This window comes from Salvelinus alpinus, chromosome 22 (assembly GCF_045679555.1).
Source record: "Salvelinus alpinus chromosome 22, SLU_Salpinus.1, whole genome shotgun sequence".
Taxonomy (NCBI): Eukaryota; Metazoa; Chordata; class Actinopteri; order Salmoniformes; family Salmonidae; genus Salvelinus; species Salvelinus alpinus.
The window spans coordinates 28,519,789-28,535,809 of record NC_092107.1 but is presented as its reverse complement, the minus strand read 5'-3'; the positions used below and the strand labels follow the sequence as shown (position 1 = coordinate 28,535,809).

Here is a 16,021-nt window from a genome sequence, read left to right as displayed (position 1 = left end):
GTCTAGGACCTAAAGACCAGCAGCATCTGTACCACCCTCACTCTGTGTCAGAGCACCAGGAACAAGTTAACATGGGGGGTGCTGAGTCAGCACCATGGAAGGGCTACCATCATCTTCTGAGAAACTACAGCCTACACATTAGAAAATAAGATAGATATCAGAAAACAGGCTTTAGAAGATTACAATATTGTGTAATGTATACATGAATGTCCAACAGAAATGTGTCTTCTTTAACCGAACCCATTCTTTGTAACAGGAATGATTGATAGTGGGAGACCAAACCATGTAGCTATTAGACAGGTGTACTGATGTGACAGTACTACATATAAACACAAAGGGTGCTTTAAAACAGAACGTAAGCTCCTCCTGATAGGCCTATTGGAGATAGAAAGCCTGCCACTCTTTCCCTCCAACTGTCTCCCTCTCTCTCTCCCTTCTCCTCCCTCTCTCCCCCTCACTCTTCTCTCTCTCTCTCCCTTCTCCTCCCTCTCTCCCCATCTCTCACACACACTCTCTCACTCTCTCTCTCCCCCTCGCTCTCCCTCCCCCTCCCTCATCTCTCACACACGCTCTCTCACCCGCTCTCTCTCTGTGCCAGTAATCCCTCACTGCTCAATAAAAATGGCCTCTAAATTTAGCATCAGATTTATCATGCTGTAGGAAAAGCTGGAGCAAACGAGAGGCAGGGAGAGAGAGAGACAGAGAGAGACAGAGAGACCGAGACAGAGAGAGAGAGATCGAGACAGAGAGACCGAGACAGAGAGACAGAGAGAGAGATTAGGTTGCCAGACAAAAAGGGTATATTCTGTGCTGCAGTGAATGAGCAGCAGAGAAAAGAGGAGCAGAGCAGAGCTGCCTCCACAGTCACCCAGTCAGATAAGTGTTGTGGTGTTGGTGAGGCTCCAACACAGCACAGCTCAGCAGCCGGCTGAAGGACAATCGGCAGGCAAGGACGCCGACGCGTCAGGTCAGCCAGCCCTTGTTATTTGGGCTGCTCTCACTCTCTGTGGCACACACAAACAGGATTGATTAGTCATGCCTTCCGAAAAAATATCCAGTGCCTCAGACAGAGACAGACGGACAGGAACAGGGCGCAGTGGCGTTAAAGGTTTCTGACTCCACTGTTACTGACAACTGACTGGCTAGTGTCCGATTGCTAGCATGAAGCACCATAAGCAATGTCTAAGCTCACAGTCATAATAGCTGGCTACAGGCAGACTTTAATTCCATGTCCCAATTTACAATGGATATTTAAAATTCAGAAGCAGTTCAAGGTTGCCTTGCTCCAGTGTCATACAGTAATATACAAAAATTGAATGGCAACACACTTTTTTATAAGCTTGTATAAATATATTTATACACATTCTAATTCCCAAAACCCCTTTAAAAAGTGGATCGCTGTTCATTGACTTAAGAAATCCTAGTAGAAGATGCCACTAAAAGTGCTATACTTTTGACGAGTATGACCAGTATCAAAGAGAAGGGAGTGGACTGGCATGCCGTCTCCTAGCTCCTACACGGTATCATTCTCTCCCCGCTCCTACAACAGCATCGCTCTCTCTCTCTGGCAGACATCACCGTGGTAAAGGAGAGGTTGCTCCAAACCCAGTTTGTCACTGTTTAATAACCTGTCTCAGTCCACAGGGGGTTTGAAATATGTCTGACAGCACTGCACCGTGAGGAGTCAAGTTTAGAGTAAAGAATTGCACCAATTTTCCATCCATTTACACTATTTGACCAAAAGTATGTGGACACCTGCTCTCCGAACATCTCACTCCAAAATCACGGGCATTAATATGGAGTTGGTCCCCTCTTTACTGCTATAACAGCCTCCACTCTTATGGGAAGGCTTCCCACTAGATGTTGGAACATTGCTGCGGGGACTTACTTCCATTTAGCCACAAGAGCATTAGTGAGGTCAGGCACTGATGTTGGACGATTAAGCCTGGCTCGCAGTCGGCGTTTCAATTCATCACAAAGGTGTTCCCTGGGGTTGAGGTCGGGGCTCTGTGCAGGCCAGTCAAGATCTTCCATTCGAATCTTGACAAACCATTTCTGCTTGGACCTCACTTTGTGCACAGAGGCATTGTCATTCTGAAACAGGAAAGGGCCTTCCCCAAACTGTTGCCACAAAGTTGGAACCACAGAATTTTCTAGAATGTCATTGTATGCTGTAACAAAGATTTCCATTCAGTGGAACTAAGGGGCCGAACCATGAAAAACAGCCCCAGATCATTATTTCTCCTCCACCAAACTTTAAAGGTTTGGCACTATGCATTGGGGCAGGTAGCTTTCTCCTGGCATCCGCCAAACTCAGATTCCTCTGTCAGACTGCCAGAAGGTGAAGCGAGATTCATCACTCCAGAGAACGCGTTTCCACTGCTCCAAAGTCCAATGGTGGTGAGCTTTACACAGCTCCAGACGACGATTGGCATTGAGGATGGTGATCATAGGCTTTTGTGCAGCTGCTCGGCCATGGAAACCCATCTCGTGAAGCTCCCGATAAACAGCTCGTGCTGACGTTGCTTCCAGAGGCAGTTTGTGGATGAAATAGCCAAATCCACTAATTTGAAGGGGTGTCCACATACTTCTGTATATATAGTGTATTGTGCGGAAACACAGAAAGTGATGCTATACGGATGGGGTTGTGCCTGGGTGGGAGGAGTGGGGAAAAGGAGGGATGGGAGGAGTGCAGTTAGAACAATAGATTAAAGGATGCAAATCAATGGTGACTGGTACAATACTATCAGTGCATACTAAATAGACAGACGGAAAAAAATACCTGTCAAAACAATGTCTTCTGTCCTTTTCATTCAACTCCATGCTTTTACAGCCTCAACAGCCTCATGCGCTTCTCAACAAGAGGACAATCAGAGAAAGGCTTGTCATGAGATACATGTTTACATTGCTCTGTTTGAAGATGAAGAGGTGAAGGAGGGAGGACAGGGGTAGAGTGAAAGGGAAGGAGTCCTTCCTGCCTCCAGAGACTAGAGAATGTCTAGTAGAGGTAGACTGCAGGGCTTTGGAAGCAGCCATGTTGACTGTTGAGAACCAGCGACTTTTGTTTTACCCGGCATGGTTCTCTCTCTTCTGGCGTGCTCCTCATTAACGTCACTCAGGATCAGTTTGGGGAAGGCCAACCCCAGCAGCCTCCACTCCCGGGTCCTGACCCTCTCCTGTCCTGCTGCCTGCCTGTTCTGTTCCACACGAACACACTGACTGACTCCCCAACAAACCCCCTCCAGCCGCTAGGGCAGCAGCAGCAGGGTAGGGATACATTCAGCAGGCCTCTGTGACGCATGCCTAGGCAGTGAGCTGAGAGCAGAGGGAGGCAGGGCTTGAACAACTGCGGCCAGTCATGTCATTTCAGACCCGGAGTAGGAGACACAGTGGTTCAACCTAGAGCTTCAGTCCAAGACTATTTAGTTTCAGAAAAACATATTGGTAATTACACGGTAAAAGAGTGATGCTAAGACTCAGGTTTTCACTTTAAAATGTACGTCAAACAAAAACCAATGATTGCAAAGTTAAACTATGCTGAACAAAAATATAAATGCCCCATGTAAAGTGTTGGTCCCATGTTTCAGGAGCTGAAATAAAAGATCCCAGAAATGTTCCACACGGACAAAAAACGTATTTCTCTCAAGTTTTGTACACAAATTTGTTTGCATCCATGTTAGTAAGCATTTCTCCTTTGCCAAGATAATCCATCTACCTGACAGGTGTGGCATATCAAGAAGATGATTAATCAGCATGATCATTACACAGGTGCACCTTGTGCTGGGGGCCAATAAAAAGCCACTCTAAAATATGAAGTTTTGTCACACAACACAATGCCTCCAGTTTGGAAGGAGCGTGCAATTGGCATGCTGACTGCAGGAATGTCCACCAGGGTTGTTGCCAGAGAATTACATTTGAATTTATCTACCATAAGCCGCCTCCAACATTGTTTTTGAGAATTTGGCAGTTCGTCCAACCGGCCTCACAACCGCAAACCGTGTGTAACCACGCCAGCACAGGACCTCCACATCCGGCTTCTTCACCTGCAGGATCGTCTGACACCAGCCAACCGGACATCTGATGAAACTGAGTTCGAACAAACAAAGAATTTCTGCACAAACTGTCAAATACCATCTCAGGGAAGCTCATTTGCGTGATCATCATACTCAGAGTCTTGAGCTAGCTAGAGTTCGGCATTGTAACTGACTTCAGTGGGCAAATACTCACCTTCAATGGCCACTGGCATGCTGGAGACGTTTGCTCTTAACAGATGAGTCCAGGTTTCAACTGTACAAGGCCGATAGCGTATATGTTGGCGGTGGGGTTATGGTATGGGCAGGCATAAGCTACAGACAAACAACTGTATCGATGGCAATTTGAATGCACAGAAATACCTTGATGAGATTTTGAGGCCCCTTCTTGTGCCATTTATCCATCAGCATCACCTCATGTTTCAGCATGATAATGAACGGCCCCATATCGCAAGGATCTGTACACAATTCCTGGAAGCTGAAAATGTCCCAGTTCTTCCATGGCCTGCATACTCAGACATGTCACCCATTGAGCATGTTTGGGATGCTCTGGATTAGAGGTCGACCGATTATGATTTTTCAACGCTGATACCGATACCGATTATTGGAGGGCCAAAAAAGCTAAAATGTATTTGTAATAATGACAATTACAACAATACTGAATGAACACTTATTTTAACTTAATATAATACATCAATAAAATCTATTTAGCCTCAAATAAATAATGAAACATGTTCAATTTGGTTTAAATAATGCAAAAACAAAGTGTTGGAGAAGAAAGTAAAAGTGCAATATGTGCCATGTAAGAAAGCTAACGGGGAAACACAAAGTCCGTGTTGCCCAGCAACAGCCCCAAAACATCACTGCTCTAGAGGAGATCTGCATGGAGGAATGGGCCAAAATACCAGCAACAGTGTGTGAAAACCTTGTGAAGACTTACAGAAAACGTTTGACCTCTGTCATTGCCAACAAAGGGTATATAACAAAGTATTGAGATAAACTTTTGTTATTGACCAAATACTTATTTTCCACCATAATTTGCAAATAAATTCATAAAAAATCCTACAATGTGATTTTCTGGATTTTTTTCTTCTCATTTTGTCTGTCATAGTTGAAGTGTACCTATGATGAAAATTACAGGCCTCTCTCATCTTTTTAAGTGGGAGAACTTGCACAATTGGTGGCTGACTAAATACTTTTTTGCCCCACTGTAGCTTCCGTCCCTCTCCTTGCTCCTACCTGGGCTTGAACCAGCAACAAATCGACAACAGCCACCCTCGAAGCAGCGTTACACATGCAGAGCAAGGGGAACAACTACTCCAAGTCTCAGAGCGAGTGACGTTTGAAACGCTATTAGCGCGCACCCCGCTAACTAGCTAGCCATTTCACATCGGTCACACCAGCCTAATATTGGGAGTTCATAGGTTTGAAGTCAAACAGCGCAATGCTTGGCGCACAGCAACGAGCTGCTGGCAAAACGCATGAAAGTGCTGTTTGAATGAATGCTTACGAGCCTGCTGGTGCCTACCACCGCTCAGTCAGACTGCTCTATCAAATCATAGACTTAATTATAACATAATAACACACAGAAATACGAGCCATAGGTCATTAATATGGTCGAATCCGGAAACTATCTCGAAAACAAAACATTTATTCTTTCAGTGAAATACGGAACCGTGCCATATTTTATCTAACGGGTGGCATCCACGAGTCTAAATATTCCTGTTACATTGCATAACCTTCAATGTTATGTCATAATTACGTAAAATTCTGGCAAATTAATTCGCAACGAGCCAGGCGGCCCAAACTGTTGCATATACCCTGACTCTGCGTGCAATGAACGCAAGTGACACAATTTCACCTGGTTAATATTGTCTGCTAACCTGGATTTCTTTTAGCTAAATATGCAGGTTTAAAAATATATACTTCTGTGTATTGATTTTAAGAAAGGCATTGATGTTTATGGTTAGGTACAGGCGTGCAACAATTGTGCTTTTTTCGCAAATGCGAACATGGCTGTCTTTGTTAGGAAGAAATAGTCTTCACACAATTCGCAACGAGCCAGGCGGCACAAACTGCTGCATATACCTTGACTCTGTTGCAAGAGAAGTGACACAATTTTCCTAGTTATAAGAAATTCATGTTAGCAGGCAATATTAACTAAATATGCAGGTTTAAAAAGATATATATACTTGTGCATTGATTTTAAGAAAGACATTGATGTTTATGGTTAGGTACACGTTGGAGCAACGACAGTCCTGTTTCGCGAATGCCACCACATCGATTATATGCAACGCAGGACACGCTAGATAAGCTAGTAATATCATCAACCATGTGTAGTTAACTAGTGATTATGATTGATTGATTGATTTTTATAAGATAAGTTTAATGCTAGCTAGCAACTTACCTTGGCTTCTTACTGCATTCGCGTAACAGGCAGGCTCCTCGTGAGGCAGGTAGTTAGAGCGATGGACTAGTTAACCGTAAGGTTGCAAGATTGAATCCCCGAGCTGACAAGGTAAAAATCTGTCGTTCTGCCCCTGAACAAGGCAATTAACCCACTGTTCCTAGGCTGTCATTGAAAATAAGAATCTGTTCTTAACTGACTTGCCTAGTTAAATAAAGGTGTAAAAAAAAGTAGATTTTCTGATTGTTGTGAAAACTTGAAATCGTCCCTAATTAATCGCCCATTCCGATTAATCGGTCGACATCTACTCTGGATCGACGTGTACGACAGCGTGTTCCAGTTCCAGCCAATATCCAGCAACTTTGCACAGCCATTGAAGGGTGGGACAACATTTCACAGGCCACAATCAACAGCCTGATCAACTCTATGTGAAGGAGATGTGTTGCCCTGCATGAGGCATATGGTGGTCACAGATGTCTCAAGTTTTGTGACCCACAGATGCATATCTGTATTCCCAGATGTGAAATCCTTAGATGAAGACCTAATAAATGTATTTAATTTAACTGATTTCCTTATATGAACTGTAACTCAGTAAAAGCTTTGAAATTGTTGCATGTTGCATTTATATTTTTCTTTTAAATTGTTGCATGTTGCTTTTATATTATATTTTTTCCCTTCTTCCTTTAAAAGGACTACTTTTAACAAAAACACATGAATTGAAGAACAGTGGAGACTAAGTGTGTGCTTTTTGTGTTTCTGTTTTGTGCCGTCATACGGTTACCAAACTTTGCATCTGCACTGTTCTTTAAGTAAATGTGTAAATTTAAGTAAATGTGTAAATTATTAAAAGTAGTCCTTATGCATAGAGTTGTATGGTTTGTTTAACTTTTAAATCAAAAGGTTTTTGTTTGAAATATATTTTAGGGTGAAAAATCTGAGTCTCAGCCTCACTTTGCTGGAATTTCACATATAGTACAGGGCCTAGTCAGAATTACTGACCGCTGATGATGACCCCACTTCAAAACAAAGAAATAAGTCCCTACTACAGTTGGTGTTGCTTGTACATTGTAGATAGCAGTTTTCTTAGTCCGAAACAACTCGTTGTTGTGATGTCAAAGGTAGACTGCAGGCTCATTTCTTTGTATGATCCTACCTTTCATCTCAGAGCATCAAACATCTATAGGTCTATGCAATGTATATGTCAAGACCCTCAAAGAATCAGAGTGGTGTCAGGTTTAACCAAAGCCTTCTTGTCCAATTCAATTACTCCAACAGCAGAAAAGTGGAGCGAGCACCTGCTGCAAATATCAGAGAACTGAGAAAAAAAAGGAGAGGAACTACTTTGCCAGGTCAACAGAAAAAACTTATACTGCTAAAACTGCAGTGGGAGGGGGAGAGAGGCACACACAGAGAAAGGAAGGGAGATCAGATTGAATAGGACTAAGCAGTGGTTTGCTGGGTTCTTAATTGGTGTCGGAGTGCTGGGCCACACAGGAGATTGAGAACTGGGCTCTTGGACCGGTGCCCCTCTCCTGGTGAGGGCCAAGCGTCCACTGTGAGGACAGAGAGACGGAGAGTTCAGCACTTCACACATCCTCACCTTTGGACTTCATTAAAAACTTGGCCAGGAGTTCTCACACTCTGCAACACACTCACCCTCCACCCACCCCCTCACGGCCAGAGCTAACGGCTCAGCTACTTCTCAGTACACACCGCTCTCACACCAGGGCACCAGAAGAAAGTGTAAAATTACATGTAAAAGTACAAATGTGAACTCAATTCCTACCTACCACCAACCCCCTACCCTTACTTCACCCTCCACACACACACACACTTCCAGTAGTCACACAGGGGGTTGTTGTAGAGGCCTGGGTTGGATGTGGGATGCTGTGCAGAGAGAACAGCACCCACTGAGGTATTGTTTTGACAGTTCTCATGGCAGTAAATGCCAAAGCCTCTCCACTCAGGGAGGGTGCGTGTTAGTGGGGGGAACTCAAGGAGCCCATTATGCTGTGCAGTGTGTGCTCAACATTTTTATTTCTTCCCCTCTCTCTCTCCCAGAGAATGGTCTCTCACGAGCCCACCGTGCGTTGGAGTTGGAAAACCATTCATAGTTTACTTTCTTTTCAAAAATAACAGCCATTTATTGGCCAAATTGTGGGTGTTGAACATTTTGTGGAGGATACTCTCTCTGGTGGTTTGGTCACAGGCCCAGCATATGATTATTATTCTTTTCAACCTACAAAATATGAACAGAGATTATAGAGACATCTACAGGTTCTCAAAACCAATGGATGTCAGGCTCTGAAAGTGGTAGAGAGAACATTTTCTTAGATGACCGGGGAGAGAACAAGAACAGGCATTTACAATCATGAATCATGACACACTTCAAGAGTTCAAACAATGGCAAACAACGTCAACAGAAAGTACTCACACTGCTTAACATTTTGTTACAAAGTGGGATTCAAATGTATTTAATTGTACTTTTTTTGTCAACAATCTACTCAAAATACTAATGTAAAATATAACACTAATATATGCAGTACCGGTCAAAAGTTTGGACTTACCTTCTCATTCAAGGGTTTTTCTTTATTTTTTATTATTTTCTACATTGAAGAATAGAAGAAGACATCAAAACTATGAAATAACACATATGGAATCATGTAGTAACCAAAATAGTGTTAATCAACTAAAAATTGTGTATCAACCCGACCCTGGGTTTATAAGCGCGGATATCAACTCTGCCGCTGTAGCATGCTTTTGTGGCACAGTCGATAGCGCGCTGGACTTTGGGCTAGAAGGTCGAGGGTTCGAGACCTGCTCCTTGCTGTTTCATTACAGTATGGATATAGTTAGTATGCCAAAAGTTCCCAAATTTCGTATAAATTCAACAAAATAGAAGTATACATGCAGCGGACACTTCTTCCGTACTTTTAGGGCCCATAATGCAATTCTTCATATATTTTTCAACGTTTTCAGATTTGAAGAAAATGTTGGAAAATATGCAGCCGAAGTCCGACGAGAGCAGATACAAATTCATTGCTTTACATAATGACAAATGCTTAAAAAAAATGTTACGCAATGTAATAAAAGACTTCTCAAATAAGTTTCGTTACACGTCATGTTGGCTGACAATTTGTTGGCTAAGCTATCCTTACGAACCGCATAGCATTACAGCAGTACGTACCGGTATGTTAGCTTGTTACCCAACGTTAGTTGGCTACAACTACATCAAACTTGCCAGGCAGTATATTAACTATCTGCTATCCAACTACTCAAGGTTTGACTTGACTATAATTTGCCACAGCACTTTTCAATCAGGTGTGGGGCAGCGCCACACCACTTTTGATTTAGTTTAATAAAATATATTGACGCAAAGCGTTAAAAAGAGGGAGAAAGTGCTGTTTTTTAGACCGATTTGTCAATTCGCGCCCGATTTATCCGTCCTTCACATCGGAGTGCTCCTGGCAGGCTGTTTGCGTGTCTAGACTAATCACATTCACAAATCGCAGGGCACAAAGCTCAAGGCGCGCTCTACACTTTCCTCCGGTATTCATTTAGCAAGCGTGATAACACATCACTGCCGACAGACAAGCAAAACTCTTCCAGAAATATAGCAGCCTATACAGCTCAACACTAGAGATCTGACATGCTGGATTGCATGGAAACGAGACAATTCTTCAGTCTGACCTACTATGCGCCCCGTCCCTCTGGCCAGGGTCAACGAAGCGGTAAAATTGTGTATTTATAGCCCATTTGTTTGGGAGAAAATATGAATGGGATCAAATTTGGATTATATTCAAATTTAGGCTGACATGGCTACCTATACTTTTTCAATCCACTGGAATTAATTAGTAAACACAATAACTGAGACTAAGTACACTGTTTATTAGTTGTTCAGTTGCATAGCGCAGGACTACAAGATGCAAACGTGCATAAAGCAAGCTCAGCCCTGTGAGTTTTAATTGTCAAATGATGCTTTCTCTGTGTCTAGGAAACTCCTCTAGTCCTTCTATAAAATATCATTCATATGCATAAGGTTGCTGCAGTTCAACAGGGTTTTCATCCTGCCCAAAGCCAGGAGTTCTTCCTTTAGATTTTTTTAACCATGTGACCTGATTATAAAAACTCTGATCCCATCATAGCACATATTCAGCCTTTTTACAACAGATTAATCACGTCATACTGTATAAGGTCCGGAGTTTTACCTGTAGTGGCCCAGTCAGAGCCCGTACTTGAACCAGATCGAACATCTCTGGAGATACCTGAAAATAGCTGTGCAGCAACGCTCCCCATCCCAAATGACAGAGCTTGAGAGAATCTGCAGAGAGGAATGGGAGAAACTCCCCAAATACAGGTGTGACAAGCTTGTAGCGTCATACCCGAGAAGACTCAAGGCTGTAATCGCTGCCAAAAGGTGCTTCAATAAAGTATTGAGTTAAGGGTCTGAATACTTATGTAAATGTTATATTTCATTTGATTTTTTTTATACATTTGAAAAAATATCTAAAAACCTGTTTTTTGCTTTGTCATTACGGGGTATTGTGTGTAGATTGCCACTTAATATAATGTTTACATACCCTACATTACTCATCTCATATGTATATGTATATACTGTACTCTATATCATCTACTGCATCTTGCCATCTTATGTAATACATGTATCACTAGCCACTTTAATTAAACTATGCCACTTTATGTTTACATACCTTACAGTACTCATCTCATATGTATATACTGTACTCTATACCATCTACTGCATCTTGCCTATGCCGTTCTGTACCATCACTCATTCATATATCTTTATGTACATATTCTTTATCCCTTTACACTTGTGTGTATAAGGTAGTAGTTGTGGAATTGCTAGGTTAGATTACTTGTTGGTTATTACTGCATTGTCGGAACTAGAAGCACAAGCATTTCGCTACACTCGCATTAACATCTGCTAACCATGTGTATGTGACAAATAAAATTTGATTTGATTTAGATTAATGACGTGATTTTTATTTTTTTTTATACATTTTATAATAAGGCCGTAACCTAACAAAATGTAGAAAAAGTCAAGGGGTCTGAATACTTTCCGAAGGCACTGTATGTCTGTTTGGTAATAATCCCCCAAAACTCAGCTTTCCTTTTCCATGTACTTAAACTTGACACCCTAGCTAGCCACAGTACACAACATACGCCTGCTTCTTTCAGTTATATTCAACACACTCCAAAATATGGGGAAAGTAAGTCACAAATACAATGCCATAATTTCACATGATTGTATGCGATGGCAGTTGTATATTTGCATAAAGCTTATTATTGGGTGGTTCGCTTAACAGAAAACACTTAGCGGCTGTGTTGTGTTCTGACTTCTGCTGAGAACTGCAGCCTAATTTAATGCCTGTTCATCTCGGAGCCCCAGGCCCTGAGCCAGCCTGCCAGCGCTGCCTTGGACCAGAGTGACTGGACTGGCATGTGTGCGGTCAAGGGAGTGAGTGCGTAATTTCTCCTCCAGTGATTGTCCACTCAGGGAAAGTTCTTCATTTCAATTAGCTGGACAAGTGTGCTGTGGACACCTGCCACCCTTGAAGCTATTCCCGTATTGCAGAGTTTTAGCCTGCCGGCCAGCCAGAGGCAGTCCGTCCCTACCCAGCCTTAAAGGCCTGAGGTGGATGTTTCTTGCGCTGTCCCACACACACTGTAAAAACACACACTGTACACACTCAAATGTGGGACAGAATGAGCATGCAGCCGACAGCATGATCTGAGGTAAGCGCTGACTGGGAAATCCAACACGGGCAATAAAAACCCAGAGCCAGATTTACTGACCAACAGAAAACAAAACTAATTTTGCTCTAAACGACGACGATAACCTGAGGGCTTGAACATTACTGTACATAGGACCTTTCTTTCATAAATTTTACATGCACCAAAACCCCCTGCAATGCTGATTTAACTGCCCTTCAATCCTATGTTCTTTGACAGCCACATTCTCTCTCCACTCAGGTTTAAAACAAATACAGCCCATTTCTCTGCTAATGAGCCTGCTCTCAAGGGTCAAAAGACAACTCAAGGTGTGATTTCACCTTCAAATTCCTTTACAGTGTTATTGGTCTTTAGAAACAAACACCTACATAGGCCTGCACAGTGCATGCATCTTTCTTTATTGTTAAAAATGGCCTTGAGTCAAATTAATGTTTATTAAAAAAAGAATGCATAATTTATATCAAGGGTTCTTTTTTGCACACAGAGCAGAAAATATCAAAGCACCATACATGTCTGTCGAATAGAGTAACATACGCTGGAATATCAAAACAGCCTGCACTTGAACTAAGTACTGTACAGTCAGACTGGACTCCTGTCAGTATCATCACTATTACTGGACACCATTAGACTTGACATGAACAGGTGTATAAAAAAAAGAAACATGTTGTATTGTCACATACACAGGATAGGTGCAGTGAAATGTGTGGTTTTCTAGGGTCAGCCATAGTAGTACGCCACCCCTGGAACAGTGCCTTGCTCAAGGGCACAGACAGATTTTTCACCTTCGGCTCAGGTTTTCAAACTAGCAACCTTTCGGTTACTGGCCCAACGCTCTAACTGCTAGGCTACCTGCCGCTGGAAACAAGGGGAGAAGAGAGACTGTATCAAGAAACAAGCACATCCCCTAGATGTTTCTCAATTTCATACTGTAGTCATACCCAGCCTTAAGAGAACATGTGCCTCGGCTTGGAAAGCTTTACCTCCGTCAATTCTCAGTTTGAAACCTGATCTTGGTAACAGAGTAACAATGGCTCTTTTTATGTCTCCAAACAAAGAAAATTCCCCAATCAATCTCAGCGTCTTCAGGGAAAAAACATTGTGTGAACAACTACAATGTGATACTCTCTCATTCGATCAAATGCAGCGAAGCCTTTAGAGCAGTCACCCAGGGAAATTCTACCTCACTACGGTTTCTAGACAACATGCTGATGTAAACAAGTACGGTGGTGGTGCAGCTATGGGATAAATCAGACAGCCAGTCATCTACCTGTAGCAAGCTCCAGACCAGCCTGCCTCACAGTGACACTTATATACAAAAACTAAAAATCGGCAGCTCTAGCTGCTGTTTCATGACCAGACCCTCACAAAAGCTCCACAGAGTACTCTCTTCACCGCAGGTCAGCAATGCACCCAGTGTTATAGAAACCAACCAACAAACCAAAAACATCTCTCCATGAGGTTACATTTTTTTTGCATGTTGTCTTACCTTGGGTTGAGCACGTCTAGGGAAGGCAACTTTTGGATCGATCTGGTAAATATAAAGAAGAGAGAGGATTAGATATCAATAATCAAAGTTGTCAATCACTTAAACACAACTAATGACAGGGACTTTGGATGTGTGGGTTTAAAGCATTCCTCATGGATCCCACATAACGGCATGCACGACGCGAACAATATTAGGATTACCCTCAAAACTGACAGTACAGAGACACTACACAAGGGCTATTCAAATCAGGCCTCGAGGTCCGCAAGGCCCCTTCAGGACTGCTGGTTTCCATCCATTTCCTCTGATCAAGGACTGATTCAGACCTGGGACTTCTTTAGTCAATCAATGAACTACCAGGGAGAGAAGAGAACCAGCGGTACTGGGGAACCATAGGGCTCAAGCACCCTACACTAGTAAACTATTATCAGTGTGGGATTTCACACACATTAATCAACATTCATATTAAAGCTGGCTGATTTAAATCAAAAGCACCATTTTAATTCCCCTTTGCCTCATCAAAAAGCCCAGGTCTGTCAATTCACACAATCTTGCATTACTCCCATAGAAGCATAGCTGATTAATAACTCAATAGCCCTTCACACATGGTTTAGTCAACGTATATTGACCAAGAAAATGAATAACTAGCATTAATGCCCAGGTTGCTATTTAAGCACGATGTGAAAAATGTAGCAGCAAAAAAGCACCATAGAATTATACATTTTTATTGATGGCACATAGACCACTTAATGCTATAATTGTGCAGTAATTAAGTCTAAATCAAAAGTCCATTCAATATGTATTGAATGAGAGGGTTTTATTTAATGCTATTCAAAGCCACTAAATGTTTCCCTCCTGGAAAACATCATTTTAATTTCTAAACACATAACGCTGTCCTGAGTCATCTACTCTTTTAGCTTATATTATGGATTTCAAATACATGGGTCATACAAGGCTACTTGGCTGCATGCTTTTATGGAGAACAGCTAGATGTCATTATTTCCTGATTCCATCCAAGGGGTATTATGGCAGCCAATGTGAATTGGCACATTTGGGTTTGGATTGAATACAATGAGGCCTGAAAACAAAAGGTATTGTATTATTAATTGTTGCATCAGTTTACTGTACAACAGTAATTTATGTTTTCACTATTTATTACAGGATTTGCTCTGTGTGCGGAACTGCAGATTTATACCTTGTCAAAACTAAAATGTGTGAGATATCAAGTCAGGTGTTAGAACCAACCACAAGACTTCCTCAAGAACAACTTGTGCAAATCAACTGAGAAACATTCAATTTGGCTATTAATGTTCCCCTCTGACACACACTTCTAGAGGTGAAATCATGCACAAGAACACATCCCGGGAAATGGGACAGTCAGTGCATTAAAACAAGCCAGGACATTCAAGACACATTTTCCATTTGTCACAGTATGGTTGAATACAACACCAACATTCACTCTTCCTGTGAACAAAGGATTTCTCCTTTCACATTTTCAACTTTAAGGCCACATAGCTAAAGGGGGAAAATACCATTAGTGGAATATTATGCATAAAGTAGGTTGAGAGCTTGTCAATTGCTTTAAAAAAAGTAAGAACAGAGGGAAATGTAACAGAGAGAGCTGTCAGTGTGTGACGGACAAAAATAGACACTGTTAGAAAGTGACTGTCTGAATTCAGCTGACTGAATGCATTAGCGGAGTGGGGATATGTTTTAGCCAGAAAAGTGTTCCATCTACAAGAGATTGTTTTCACAAATGACATCAGCAGAAATCCTATCGTCGACAGACACTGAGCATTATTCAACCCCAAGCCTTTATTTCCATGTTGTAAAGGATTACATAAAACATGATGCATGTCAAGTACATGCAAAACGTGCCGCAGCTTTGGCGTATCCAATCGAGGGAAGTACATGTGCCACAATGTAAAACAACAGGCATCTCCAATTGAAATAATGCTAACTGCTCGTATACCTGTGAAGTAACTCTGTACTAAAACTTGTAACAAGTTAACGTTGTACAATTAATTAGGGTTTAAGGGCATTTTGCAAGGATATACTATTCTAATAGGGATTCATGTAGACTGAATGTTAGAGGAATATATACTGACTGTATCCTGATGAAAGGACAAAACACACAGTAGCATTGAATTCCCCATGCAGACAAACCAAACCATGTCTTTGTTGCATGGACTTGAATTTTCCAGCCCAGCCTCACCTGGCAGTGTTTTATATACACTTCCACACTATGAGGTAGGAATAATACTGGGAAAATGATAATGCTGTGCCCTTTTAGTGTAAGAGCGGTTTGAAAAGACTGCCTGAAATTTCAGCCTGTTTTGGTCAGGA

General features: G+C 42.1%; 1 protein-coding gene across 9 annotated transcripts in view; it reads right to left on the bottom strand.

Annotated features, from left to right (window-relative positions):
* The window catches only part of LOC139549367 (RNA-binding protein Musashi homolog 2-like), a 302,329-nt gene that overhangs the window by 281,955 nt on the left and 4,353 nt on the right, over positions 1-16,021 (bottom strand). For all 9 annotated transcript variants that reach the window (XM_071359809.1, XM_071359808.1, XM_071359810.1 and 6 more), the window contains exon 5: positions 13,679-13,720. In XM_071359809.1, coding sequence (XP_071215910.1) covers positions 13,679-13,720 — 42 coding nt within the window. The remainder of the gene's footprint in view (positions 1-13,678; positions 13,721-16,021) is intronic.